Below are 15,256 nucleotides of genomic sequence, written 5' to 3' on the forward strand. Positions count from 1 at the left end.
CATTTTTATTATTTTTAATTGTTATTTCTTTTTGTTGTTTATTACTTTTTTGCTTAATTTTTATTTCTTTTATTTTTTATTTTAATACTTCATCTTAATTATTTTTAAGTACTTATTTCAGTTAGCTGCCATGGCAACGGTTCTCATTTTCATTCAAGTGCCAAAAACAACTTTTAATAATTTTAGTTTACAACAAGCTGTTCCATAGTTTGAGGCCAACCCTTGCAAAGGCTCTGTCTCCTCCATCTTTAAGTTTAGTCCTACACACAGAGAGTAATCCAAGATCACCAGACCTAAGTGACCTAGTTGGGTTATGAGGGAGTACCAAAAAAGAAAGGTAGCCTGGAGCTAAGCCATGTAAACATTTGTAAATGAAGATTAACATTTTTAACTCTATTCTTAATTTAATCAGTAGCTAGCGCAGACACATCAAGATGGGAGTAATGCGATAAAATTTTTTGCTATCGGTCATCAGCCTAGCAGCAGCATTCTGAACAAACTGTAAACACCCAATAGATGAACTATTGACGTGTGGTAATGAATGCGTGGATAACTGTTTTCGAAATTCTTAAGGGAGAGAAAAGTTTTAACTTTTGCAAGACAGGTGTAAATGGAAAAAGCATGATTTGTCAACAGAATTAATCTGTTTATCAAACCAAAGTCCTGAGTCAATTAAAACGCCAAGGTTTTTAGCGCACGGAGTAACATGAGAGCTTAAAATGCCTAGATCCAGATCACCACGATCATTAAAGTCACTTGGTCCAAAGAATACAACTACAGTTTTTTTTTCTCATTTAAGGCCAAAATATTTTGCAAAAGCCACGATTTCAGATCCTGTAGGCATGTAAGTAAAACATCAATAGAACATGAATCATTACGTTTAAGTGGGAGATACAACTGGGTATCGTTAGCATATAAATGAAACGATACTCCATGTTTAGAAAACAGGGATCCCAGTGGTAGCATGTGTAAAGAGAAAAGTGTAGGAGCAAGCATCGATCCCTGTGGAACACCACAGGAGAGGTGTACCACTGAAGAAGTATATTTTCCAATACATATAGAAAACTTCATATTAGTTAAATATGACCTAAACCATTTTAGAACGATACCCTGAACTCCTACATAACTTTCCAATCTAGAAATTAAAATTTTATGATCAACCATATCAAATGCTGAACTGAGATGTAAAAGGACCAAAGCAACAGCATTCCCATTATCAGTAGACAGCATAATATAGTTTGTAACTTTCAATAAAGCAGATTCAGTACTATGTAATTTACTATAAACTGACTGAAAAGTTTTGTATACTGAGTTTAAACTCAGAAAAGACTGTAGTTCAGTGAGTACCACCTTTTCTAAAAAAAAAATAAAAAAAAAATAAAAAAAAACGAGAGATTGGAAATCGGTCTAAAAGTACTTAGCACGGAAACATCAAGATTGGGTTTCTTCAGAAAAGGAGTGACAGAAGCATGTTTTAGGCCATCAGGGACTGTACCAGTACTCAGACAGATATTGATAAAAAACAGATCAGGCCCTACGATATCTACAATTTGCTTTAAAAAATGTGAAGGAATAAAATCATAATGACAGGAGGTGGATTTTAAATGTGCAATAATGTCTTTACAGGTTTGTAAGGAAATGTGATCAAACACACTCCAGGTGACTGAGCGACTGGTTATTTCAGACAAGGCATGTGCTGTCTGCAGAGATTGAGGTCTTGATAATTTGTCTTATCAACAAAGAAAGACAGAAAGTTTTCACATAGAGAATCAAGAGAAAACATTGTGAAAGATATATTTTGGTCAGCAGAAGGGTGTATTTAAGGCATCTATCAGCAGGGGCTAGTTGTCTCATGTTAACTAGGCAAACTTTGACCTATTGGTTGAGACAAATTGGGGAGAAAAACCTGCCCTAAAATCATGCCATTGGTTAAGCATGACGCTCAGAAAACTCATTAAACAAACAGAGCAATGTTTTACAAAAAACACCTCAGAGCCACTTACTGTTGTCTTTGCACACAACAGGGATAAAGTATTTTAACACTGGAAAAATTACTTTAAGAAAACACCTGCCAAGAAAATGTAAATGCATTTCTGCTGAAATATGTTGATTTATAAACTTTTAAGCCTGGAAATGTGAAAAAAGAAAAAAATCCATCAGGGACTGTTTTTCAGCAAGAAAAACTTATAAAAATTATAAAAGCTCCTCATTCATTTCATCAGTCATTTGGGAGCATTTTTAGACCTTCTTGTCTTGTAGTGAATGCACATGGTTTAATAAGTTGTAGTGGAGTGAATCATAGAGTTGTTTGTACTCTCTCGTCCTGAATAAGATGGAGAATAACCGGTTCTCAGACAGTCGACATATGAGGTCCACTTTGCACAAAGCATTAAAGGAGCAAAATCAATGTTTTATCCAAGAATAGCATGAAAATATGAGCCGTAGACATTATAATATCTTAGTCATCAGTCAGTCTATCTTTCACAGAGGTCCACATCACCTCTTCACCTCATCAGCATACGACATTTATCACTGGGGATTGAGTGATAGAGACCCACAGATACCTGTGTTTAGGGGTGAAGGGTTGTTTTTTTTCCATTCTTTGTGGATTTGTTGATAATCTTGCAGTAGCTGTGGTTCGCCTTTGTGATAAAACAACAACACAGAAATTGGTTTGGCTCTTACTATTAATTGAATAATGTTTAATATGTCTAATACAGACACTATCAGATTTGTACTGTTTAGACAGTGACCATGAAACACTGACAAAATATAAACAAAGTGGATTGAGTGGATACAGCTCCGTTTCTGACATACTGTACACATTATAATGTTGGTCTCTGGTACATTATATCTACTATAAGATAATGAAATATTCACTGTGTTTATGTTGCTTGCCAATTTTAGTATTATTAATATACTATTGTACTGTAGGATTAATATTTTGAATATTTTATCATTTTACTACATCAAATTAAACTTTTTTCAGTTATTTGTCAAGGCAACATTTTCCAAGTTGTCTAATATTTTATTTCAGCTTTATTTTGAGTACCAAAAATTATTTTAATAGCTTTGTTAACAATAACATCACTGATGTTTGCTAATGTTTTCATTTCCATCAATACACACAGCTACTTTTAAACGGCTTTCAATGGCGAACAATGTTTTTTGGCAATGTAATGGCATCTACCAGCAGGGGTTAGCTGGTTCATGCCAACCAGGCATGTTGTTAATCTGTGATATTCACTTACAATAACAGAAGACCAAATGTGAGGAAGTAGGATCAAATAATGAGAGTATTTAATGGCACTGTGAGCTCCATGTCATTAAAATAACTCGCCTGTCAATCATGATTTCTCAGTGAATATTTAAATGCAGGGTTTTTTTGTGACATGATTTGTTAAAGTAAATGTTAGGAATTTGCAGAGAGTGGAAGGGAGTCTCTTCAGCTAATAATTGACCTTAAAAGAGACTGAAATTTGCTAAAGCTTTTTGAACTTAAATGTTAATTTTGCATGTGTAATTATGTTGGAGGCTGTGGGGAATGAAAGTCTGAAATTTTGTGGTCACTTATATTTGATGAAGCTCCTCCATTAATTGCACATACACAGTGTAGCTGCCTGAATTTAGAGTCCAGATATATCTGAATCTTAACATTACTGAATATTCACACTGACTTGAGTGCTTTCCATTGGGGAGTATTCACTCATCTTAAACAGTCTAGCTACAACTGTACTTAAAAGGCATTTTTACAATTAAGCTACACTTAAAATGTATGCACATCAAACTAAGTTGCATTTATTTAAATAAAGACAACACAAACACACTTACGCACACTCACGTGTAAAAGAAAACATGTTAAATGAGAAAATAATAGATATACTGTTCAAAATCAAGACATTGTTTGGACATGTTATTTGCACATGTGATGTTTAGTTATGTTATGATATTCAAAAAACATTATTGGATATCTAAAACACGTCTACCAAATGATCATACATATCAATCGATATATAGGGTTTATTATAAAACCTTTACTTTTATTCATAGTATTAATTAAAAATCAAAATACAGAAATATAATTTTACATTAACAAAGAAACATATAATTTTAGGACCATTAAGATTTTTCTAGCAAAAATCTGTCATTGTGAAATCTGTTACAAATAATAAAAATTCAAACAAAAATGTATTTATACATAGTTTGTTTTACAAATGTCTCACAAGCATGCAAGTAAAAATATATGATTTAATTTACATTTTTAAGTATATAAATCATGGTAGAATTTGTTGTTCTGAATTATAAGTTTTTTACTTTTTTAAATTTATAATCATTTTGTGGATAATAAATGAAAAATTTGTCTCCTGCCACTGCAGGTGTGTGTGAGAGTGTTTTGTTGGAGGTCAGACTCTAGGTGATGTTAGAACAAAGTGTTTGCTTGTGTCAGTCTTTGTGGGCTTCGGTTTCCTATCTGCTGGTCATATCTGATTTCAGACTGATGTGTCTGGAGGTCAAGGTCTTAGATAGCACACCGAGGGTCAGAGAGATGTTGTGCTGCCTCTTTTCCATTTAGAAATCTGCTGGGTCTTGTGTCTGCACATCCTTTATTCATACCCTCTTCGTAGAAAGTGTCACCTGTATTTTTCTCCATCATCTGTTTCCATATCATCTTGACATCCTCAATTTTCTCTCTCTTGTAGACCCACTATGAGGATGGCGACTACATCATTCGCCAGGGGGCGAGAGGAGACACGTTCTTCATTATCAGTAAAGGAAAGGTAAGTTTATTTCAGTGCAAAGGGCAAGCAGTGATGCTGTGAAGATGATCCCATGCTAATTTCTCTTCCTCTTGTTCTCACCTCGCCCAGGTGACGATGACTCAAGAGGACTGTCCAGGTCAGGAGCCCGTCTATTTGCGTTCTATGGGGAAAGGAGACTCTTTTGGGGAAAAAGCCTTACAGGGGTGAGATTGTCCTCTACACTACTGTTAAAGAGTTAATGCCAAACTTAATATTTGGATATATGGAGACACATCCAAGACGGTTTTTCATAACCTATCAAGGTTTTCTAAGATTCACATATGCTTAAAGAAAAAAAAAAGTCTACTTTTAGGTCTAGTTTTTGCTTTTTGACATTTTCAACCTCCAAAAACATAATTTAAGGTCATCATTGAAAATCTTGTTTCTTTTAATGAGAAAAATATATTTATAGTAATACATTACATTAATAAGAACTGGATAACAATAACAATCACTTTTGAGAATTATATAAAAATCGTAATGCATAATAGGAATGAAAATTCCTCTTTGAAAGTGTTATAGTAATAATGCTATAATAATAACATGAAAAAATTTCTTTTGATTATATGGTGAAAAGTGATCTGGGCAGGTTTTTGTGAGATATTATTTTTTAAAGGATGTGGTGCCATCTTGTGGCTGCTTATAAAAGCACTCTTGGAATTGTAAGAAGTTTTGGAATCATAAACTGTTTAGAGTGGCTGCACTTGCATAGCAAACACATGACATTACACTCACACAATCTTTAAAGCACTGTTCGCTCACTCTCTCTTATGGCTGAGTAAAAACAGGTTTATTCAGGAGTTATATTAAATAAAATCTTGCACTTCGGGCATCCCGGATTTGAGTCCCGGCTCATGGAAAAAAACGTCCAGCTCATGCTCGTCCATACAAAATATGTGAAAAAGCAATATTTTCACAGAGTGGTCACTAGTTAACGAAACTTAATACGAAATAGTGGACCTAAAAAATGATGCATATACTTTGACCAAAGCGGGTTCTTGAATTTACATCTGTCAAGAGATATTTACCTCAAAGAAGAAAGTATGTGTATACTTTACTTTTGTACACATTTTAGGCTGCACTGCACTTTTTAGTGAAGGGTTTTGATAAATTTGATTTCTCTTGCACTTGTGTGCTTCTGAACTGCTGCTGTAATACGTCTCATGAACGCATGCAGTCATTCACAGCAGACCAATGACCAAGGTCAGGATTTTCATTAAATAATAGTAAATAATTTGTGTGTTTTATTTTTATTTTTATTTTTTTACCAAACCTTATCACATGCTCTCATAACACTTGGAAAGTGGGGCACAAGTCATGTGGGATCATTCTGTGGTACATTACAGTTTTTGCTTTTTTTTTTCTTAAAAGTTTGTAGCTGGTTGCTTGTCACTCCCATTATATGGAGGATTTAATTTCTCTTTTTGTGGTCTTAAAAAAGGCATTTAAACATCAACAGGGTAACTTAATAATGACTTAATTTTTATTTTTAGGTGAACAATACCTTTTGTTATATTCAATTCCATTCTATTGTCTTCATATTCATCGTGCTCTATTCTATTCTGTTTTGTTCTATTTAAGTGTGCTTTATTCTGTTCTGTTCTATTCTTTTTCTGTAGTGGTGTCTGGTTTAAGGGGACTGTTTACTCTGATTATAATCCTGCGTTTGGTTGTGTTACTAGGAAACAGTGATCCTGAGAGCATGCTGATATGCTCCTTTGTGTATCAGGTGTCCTGCTCGCCAGCCTTCTGATGCGAGCTGCGAGGTTCTGATCGGAGGTGAAATATAGGCCAGAACATTGTATGCGGTCAGTCCGATCCCTCAGAGATCAATTAAATGCTGTCCTGTAAGAGCTCATGCTTTATGGAGATCATTAACCGTGTCCAGAACTTGATAAACGAATATCTTGATCCTGGGATTAAATTCATGCGTGTGTCTATGTGCATTCTGAAGCATTTGACACCTGATTGGTTCACAGACACGTTTGGCAGCGCTGATGGTGTCAGTTTTACATGTGTTTCCTCAAACTGGTGAACGTGTCCCACTTACAGCAAACTGACCCACACTCCAGGGATAGTTCACCCAAAAATTAAAATTCTGTCATTATTTATACTCTCATGACATTCCAAACCCATTTGACGAAAAATATGAAAAATATTGATGAAAAATATTTGTTGACTATATCAGGATGCAATTCCATGAAGAAAAAAGATGAGACTAAAATGTAGTTTAAAATTTAAAAACTCTCTATATCCAAAAGTATCATATAAATTAACATTCTTCTGCATTATGAAAACTGGTAAAACTCAAAGCAAAAGATACAGTAAACAATGAAATTCTTCATATTTAATCCATTGATTCTAAACTATATTTATGTTTTTCCATTAAAACAACAAAAAAGAATTTGTGTTGCAGCATAGAGGTTGTATAACTGCATTTATTCAGCAACTACAGTGCAACCGCAAACAATATATAATTGAGATCAATGTTAGGATTTTGATGGCAATTTTTTTTCTTGACTGGCAACCCCAATATGAAAACTTGATGAAAGTCTTTTTTTCTTCTCTTTTTGTTTAAGAAAATATAGATATTTAGGAAGCTAAATGAGGTAAAATAAGTGTATAAGACAGTGCTTCCCAAACCTGTCCTGGAAGCTCCCCTGCCCTTCACCTTTTGTATATCTCCCTTATCTAACACAGCTGATTCCACTCATCAGCTCGTTAGTAGAGACTGCAAGAACTAAATTGGATGTGTCTGATTAGGGAGACAAATTGTGCAGGGCAGGGGGTCCTCCAGGACAGGTTTGGGAAGCACTTGTATAAGAGTTGTGTATAAGAGTCTATTTATTTGTGCTTATAGGTAAAAGTGATAACAATAATTCTGATCAAATTTCTCAGGTGAAAACAATCATGATTGGTAATTACGATAATAATTGAGCAAAATCCTTGTGATTATCTGTTTAACTATTGTACAGCAGGACTAATAGTTTTTTAGACTAAAACTAGGCTAAAATTCCCAGATCTTTAGTCAAATAAAACTAGACTAAACAAAAACAGCACTGGTTGACTAAACATGTCAAAGACTAAAACGGACATTTCACACAGGACTAAGACCTAAAAAAAAAAAAAAACCTGACAAATCTAATATAAAATACAAAACAAAACACACATATTGAACATAATTAGGGATCAGGACAGTTTGGCTCCATAACAAAAAAATAAAATAAAAATAAAAGCACTGCACAATCATTCCGTATATGAAGGTAGTTTTTGTCCTTTTGTGTAGCTGTTTTAAGGAAAAAAACTATTTTAGCATTCTGCAAAAATATAATTTGTGTGTCAAGGAAGAATGAAGAATGTCATTGAAAGTGAGTAAATGATGACAGATTTTCCTCCTTTCATCTGTCTCTCTGTCTTCAGTAATATTGTGCAGCAGCTGTGACCTTTGCAGTAGCGTTATTGTGTATTTGTGCTGTGACAGCTTTAGAGCTGATGTGTTGTGAAGAATTCTCACCTCTGCAAGTACAAGTGTGTTTCGCTGGAAATGGATCCGGTGTGTGTGTGTGTGTGTGTGTGTGTGTGTGTGTGTGTGTGTGTGTGTGTGTGTGTGTGTGTGTGTGTGTGTGGTGTCCAGCAGTATTTGCAGTTGGACACAGGAGCAGATGCTGCGCTTGCATGTGTGTTTGGGTGTGCGTTTACCGTTTAGTGTCCAGCCCTTTTTGCTTTCAGAGAGCCGTGTGTGAGCTCTTCCTCTGGACAGAACTGCCATTGATGGGACAGATGTCACATAGTGATTGTTTTAGCGTAGATAGAAGTGTAATGTACTGTAGTAGTATATGCATGTGTATAGCAGTGCTCAGGTCAGACGGTAAATGAAAACACAAAGCATCATGAGGTCAGAGTGGGATTCAGACTCTGATGACTGCGACTGGGGCGACAGTGAGGAAGAGGATAGTCAGCAAACTCTGAGGCATGCAATTTTCTATTGAAAACTGATAATTTAGATATTTTAATAACTATTTTAGTAACTTATTTGACTCATGACTTTGTCAAAATTATTTTTTAATTTTGTGAACCAATATAAATTATGCATACACAATTGATTATAAATTTATATTTCTCTTTATATGTGTGTGTATATATCAATTCTTTTTTAATTATTTTTATTTATGTGTGTTTTAATTTTCTGTGTTGTTTTATTACTATAAATATACATTTCAATATTTACGTATAATTTTAATAGTATTCTACATTTGTATATTATACATTATATTTAGGATACGTATAATTCATTTTAATAACTTTAATAACATATTTATCTATAATTATGATTATTTTAATAGTATTCTAATTTTACTTAAATATTCCAAATAAATACAATATTTTATTGTAGTTGTAATATTTAAACGAATATATTTATATTTATAATATCTATATATTTTTTTAAATTGATAATATGTAAATTATTTTAATATTTTTATTATCCTAATTAACAGTCGTCTAGGTTTATGTATATATCTGTGTATATTTTGAATGTATCAGAACATTCTAACATGATTTTTCTTGGTACTGCGTCTGTGTTTTTTGAACAGGGAGGATATCAGAACAGCTAATGTCATCGCAGCAGAGTCTGTCACCTGCCTTGTGATTGACAGAGAGTGAGTATATGTCACGTTTATCCTGTGCCAAGAGTTTCTTTATATACAGTACACTGCTTAAAACATCACAAGTGTCATTGACATTCCAACAGAAGTAATTCAGTTCAGGTTTTTTTAGTTCATTGAACATCTGTGGATTTTACACTGGTCTTTTAATTTGCGTGTGTGTGTGTGGAACACAGAATCTATGGGTTTGAAGTGCTTATCTGCTCCCTTATAGAACTCAATAAATCAAGCTCAACCTAAATAGCTAAAGTGTCACGTGTGTCAATAAGCTGGAAAGAGTGAGACAGACAGAGAGAGAAGCACATATGTGCCCTCCGGTGGGGAAAATTCTCTTTCCTGTCTGACTGAGACTCAAACCATCAGCCATCTGCGTGACAGCTGATTATGGTACATTTCAATCTGAAGTATTTCATTTAGATATAAAAATTTCACTATACATTAGTACTGACTTTCTAATTTAAGAAAGAGACATGAAACAATAATTAAGGGCCATATGAGGGATAGATCTTCAACTTTACATGAGTTCGTTCTCAAAAGATAAATTTGCTGATATGTTCTCAGGTTAGGCGTGTGTCTAATGAAATTGTCATCAGTTTTAAGGCAGATTACTGTATGTGTGTATGTGTTTCTGTGTGTATATATATATATATATATATATATTATATATATATATATATATATATATATAATATATATATATTAATTTTTTTTTTTTTTTTTTTTTTAAGTTATTTTAAATTGTAGTAATATTTCACAATATTGCTGATTTCCTAAACACAACGCAGAGCATGAATTCCGAGTATGGGTCACCATACTTGGCTGTATGTCACGTCACATTTACTTTCACTGTTTTTAGTGTATTTGTAATAAAGTTGAAATCTTTCTGAATATGCTGTTTGTAACATTTTTTTAGCTCATACAAACACCTGATTGGAGGTCTGGAAGATGTGTCCAGCAAAGGCAGTGAAGACGCAGAGGCAAAAGCAAAGTAGGTGAAATCATCTTATTATGTTTTCTTCCCCCAGATCCATTTACGTGTATATAATTTTTTCATTATCACTTCATCACTACAAGGAAAATTTCTCTTTAAATGACATAACGCTATCAAAAGTATTGTGGACAGTATGTTAATTGATGTTAATCTGGTATACAGAATCGGATGCATATTGCACAGAAAAATTGCTCTAATAATTTGGCTTTTTACGATTTCTAAATACGAACCGGGTTTATCAGTTGGTAAGTGATGAGAAACAAAGACATATTTACAGGCTTCCAAACTGTTACAGTTAAGGTAGTCACTGTATTTGCCAGTTTGTTCAAGGCATTATGTTTCTGAAAGATGTTCAGTTCTGTTTTTTGTTCAGTTGAGTTTTGTTTGAGACAAGATGTTGTTGAGCACAGGGTTAAAGATTGTGGTCAGTAAGATATTTTAATGTTTTTGAAAGAAGTCTCTTATGCTCATCAAGGCAGCATTTATGTGAACGAAAATACAGCAAGAACAGTTTTAAAATAGTATTTTAAATACAATTTTATTATTCAAGTGATGTTTTCAATCTTAATATATTTTAAAATGTAATGTATTTCTGTGATGCAAAGCTGAATTTTCAGCATCGTTACTCCAGTCTTCAGTGTCACATGATCCTTCAGAAACCATTCTAATATAAAGATATGATGCCCAAACATTTTCTTATTACTAGCAGTGTTGAAAACACATGTGCTTCTTAATATTTTTGTAGAAACCTTGATTATTTTTATTTTTTTCAGGATTCTTTGACTAGAAAGTTCAAAAGAACAAAATTTATTCAAAATATAAAACATTATAAAGGTCTTTCCTGTCACTTTTCATCAATTGAATGCATCCTTAATAATGAATAAAATAAAGAATGAATAAATAAATCTTACTGACCCCAAACTTGTCAATGGTAGCCTATGTCTGAATAGGTTGGTACTAGTAAAATGCAAAAGTCTGGCAACAGTGGCAACAATTACAATGCATTTGTCAAAGGGCAGGTCAAGGGTGTTTACTGTAACTCTAGAGCTGTAAAGCAGAAAAAGCTGTGCTAGCATGCAGAAGACATGTTATATAAGAACCAGCAACTGTTCATGATCTGAAGAAACATGATGAGAAAGCGATGCAATCATTGTGCGGCGATGAGAAAATAATCCACTCAGGGAAATGTGAAACCTTATCACATTTCACTGAGAGAATATCAGACACTTAGAGGGAGAAAGAGGGATTCTGGGATAGTTCAGAAACTCAGTTCCCACTTCTGTCATATCTGAACCGAAATAGAAACTTTTCCTCCTCTTATCTGCTCATCTGCAATGTAAATGAGCTCTGATGAATAATGAAGAGGTGTCTGTAGCCTGTGTGACTGTCATACTGTAGATTAAAGCTTATTAAGACACATCTACAGCTGTCACCTCCTGCACTGCGTCCCCTGTGATCCAAACTACAAACCTGTAAATAAATCTCCAGCTGCCACGCTGACAGATAGAGAACACTCTAATGAGACGAGTGAGTGCAGCTCTTCTGGACTTAAGGTGTCATTTCTGCATCACTAGGAGCACCAAACAGAAATGCAAAAATATTGACTTATCAAGTTTTGAACACTCCTCTTGGCTTCATATTAAAATATATATGCAGTGTGTGTATATATGCCACAAAACGAGTCATAAGTCGCACAGGTGTATTTGTAGAAATAGCCAACAATACATTGTATGGTTCAAAATTATCAAATTTTTATTTTATGCCAAAAATCATTAGGCTATTAAGTAAAGATCATGTTCCATGAAGATTTTTTGTAAATTTTCTACCGTAAATATATCTAAACGTAATTTTTGATTTGTAATGTGCATTGCTAAAAACTTAATTTGGACAACTTTTCTGAATATTTTTTTTTTTTTTTTTTTTTTTTTGCACCATCGGATTCCAGATTTTCAAATAGTTGTATCTCAGCCAATTATCATCCTATCCTAACAAACCATACATCAATGGATTTATTGAGCTAATTTATTAATGCCATAAAAAAATAATAATAATTCTATTAAAAAAAATATGACTGGTTTTGTGGTCCAGGGTCACATATATGTAAATGTGCAGTAATGCATGTACAACTGATATTAAGACACTGCAAATGCAAAAGACAAAATATAACCAAATTTATTAAAATATTTATTAGTTTACTTATACAAATAGTTATGAGAAAATAATTTACTTAGTTAAAATGTTATAGTATTTTAAAATGTTGCCATATTTTACTTTTTATTATTATAAATATATTACCTTATAACTTATTTTCTATACTTTTAACCTATTAATTTAAACATGTATAATTTAATTAAAATTTTATTTTTATTAATCATAGTACAAATAATTTTTACTGATCCTTACATAAAAAAAAAACTCTTAGTGATTTCCAATGGAATATACAATAGAAACCAAGGCATTGTAAAATACATTAGATGCAGTCCATAAAGAACCTATAAAGCTCCATGTTGCCACCTTGTGGTCAATCAAATTTACTATTTCACCAACAATGAATTAGAGAAACCATGACCCATGTGCTTAATCAGCAGTGCCTTCCAGGCTAATATTTTAATCAAAGCAGTTTTAAAACTTATTTTGTTGATTCCGCAGGCATAAAATATCAGTAAATTGTCCAGCAGAAATGTGAAATTCATGTCAGTTTTGCTAGGTGCCAGACCTTTTTATCTGCACGCATGAGCACAAAGAAGGCTGGAAGCTAGCACCACTGTTACGAATTTCACTTTTTTTTCCTCACTGATGGTCACACATACATATGCCTGTTTCCTCCTTGAGAGTTTTAATCTCAGTTATGCTTTGGTTGATTGACTTGCGACATGCGACACGCATTTGAATGCAGGGGATGTTTTCAGATGGCTGAAAGGACTGAAAGCTGGATTAAAAAGTCACCTTGTGCAATCCAAATGCAAATATGTATTAAAATATTTATTAATTTTTAAATATATTATTTTACATGGTATTATTTTAAAAACTAATTGGCCTATTTTACTTTATTTTGAATGGGTGTTTGACACTCTCGTTGTAGAATCTGCCAGCTCTGCAGCTGGTGTGAGACATTAAACATCTCCAGCTTGCAGCTGAAGAATGAATTTCTTCTGTTTATAGTCTTAGCAAGAGTTGTGGCTTGTATCCATGCCTCTTTCCAAAACTGCACCCTTGTTTGTGCATTGCAGAACATGCCAGCGCTGCACATCTCTGACCCTGCCAGCCTAATAACTGATTATGAGAAAAGGATTGAATAATATCTAAAGCATGCTTTGCGTATGTGTGCTGGTTTTTAGGACCCTTGGCAGTGTGCATGGAAAATCGTAACCTCTGTGTGACACTGCAAAGTGGTTTTTGCCAAGCTAAACAGCAGCTCGATCGTGTCATTGGCCATGGCTCAAGCGAAGGGATTTGATTGGCCAGTTCTGCATCATGGGCTCGTATACGCACTCTGACTGGAGGATAATATGACAGTATCCCAGGTCACAGGACAGTCTGCAAACAGACATCCAGCAGCATTTTATTTGCAATGTCACAGAATCCTTATGCCCTTCTGACCTCTAATAAATCATCTGTATGATTGCAAATATCAGTGGTGAACAAAAATATTTTTATGAAGGTGAACTGATGCAAAATCCTTGATCTTCACAGCCCAAACCCTGTTGGTTTCATTCAAACTAAAATATAATATAACAACAAAATGTAACCCATAATTGCTTCCCAAATTTCTACATTTTTTTAATCCCTTTTTTTTTTGGGGGGGGGGGGGGGGGGGTTATACATAACAGACAGTAAATAAAAAAATATAGACTCTATGAGGTACGTTTACCTTGCCCTTCAGGACTTAAACTAAAATATTAATAATACTAATAATGATCGGCTAGTGAAGGTAAAGCAACCACCCAGCACATATATAAATAATCCTGTTTAAATAAAACTATTTAGTTACTATTCAATACTGTTTAAAAAGCATCCCAGAATGCACCTTATGAAGTTTCAGAATATATCTTGCTTGTGCAGTGCTGTGATCTAGACAAAGGGTGATGAAAATTACATGAGATTTGAGTTTTGATTTTTGGGTTGCCCCACTAGACAGACAGAGGGAATAACTACAATTTTTCTTCCATTCACGTTTCTTCTATTCCACTTTTTTTCTGCTTGTTGAAATGCAGATACGAGGCAGAGAATGCATTCTTCTCCAACCTAAACCTGCCTGACTTCAACATCATCGACACTCTTGGTGTTGGAGGATTTGGCCGTGTTGAGCTGGTAACACCGAACTTCATGTTTTCAGTGCATTATGTTTATATTATATAGAAGTGTGCATTTTTCTCCAAATTGTGTCATTGTGGATTTTTGATCATATTGTGTATTTCAATTATAGTTAATAATATTATAGTCATTCATTCAGATATAATTGTGTGTGACAAATAAAAAGTTGAAGTAATAATTTTAACTTGTTTTGTTCTCAGGTGCAGCTCAAGAGCGATGAGATGAAGACATTTGCGATGAAGATCCTAAAGAAGCGCCACATTGTGGACACGAGACAGCAGGAGCACATCCGCTCAGAGAAACTGATCATGCAGGAGGCACATTCAGACTTTATAGTCAGGTACCTACTACTACATTACACTTCAGTGATTTATATCCAGCATTATTTTAGTGTCAGTGATATCTTATTTTTATAGTTTACATGTTAAGTCATTTTGTTGAGTTTTTAGTTTATTTCACTACTTCAACTTCAAAACAAAAATTAGGAA

At 33.8% G+C, this 15,256-nt stretch overlaps 1 protein-coding gene across 7 annotated transcripts in view; it reads left to right on the forward strand.

Moving 5' to 3' along the window:
- Window positions 1-15,256, forward strand: part of prkg1a (protein kinase cGMP-dependent 1a) — a 55,810-nt gene that overhangs the window by 36,938 nt on the left and 3,616 nt on the right. For 2 of the 7 annotated variants that reach the window (XM_042737418.1, XM_042737417.1), the window contains exons 6-11: window positions 4,701-4,778; window positions 4,869-4,963; window positions 9,392-9,457; window positions 10,377-10,451; window positions 14,669-14,765; window positions 14,969-15,108. In XM_042737418.1, the coding sequence (XP_042593352.1) occupies window positions 4,701-4,778; window positions 4,869-4,963; window positions 9,392-9,457; window positions 10,377-10,451; window positions 14,669-14,765; window positions 14,969-15,108 (551 nt within the window). The other 5 variants (XM_042737419.1, XM_042737421.1, XM_042737420.1 and 2 more) reach the window with 5 other exon arrangements.

Source organism: Cyprinus carpio, chromosome B13 (genome assembly GCF_018340385.1).
Source record: "Cyprinus carpio isolate SPL01 chromosome B13, ASM1834038v1, whole genome shotgun sequence".
NCBI lineage: Eukaryota > Metazoa > Chordata > Actinopteri > Cypriniformes > Cyprinidae > Cyprinus > Cyprinus carpio.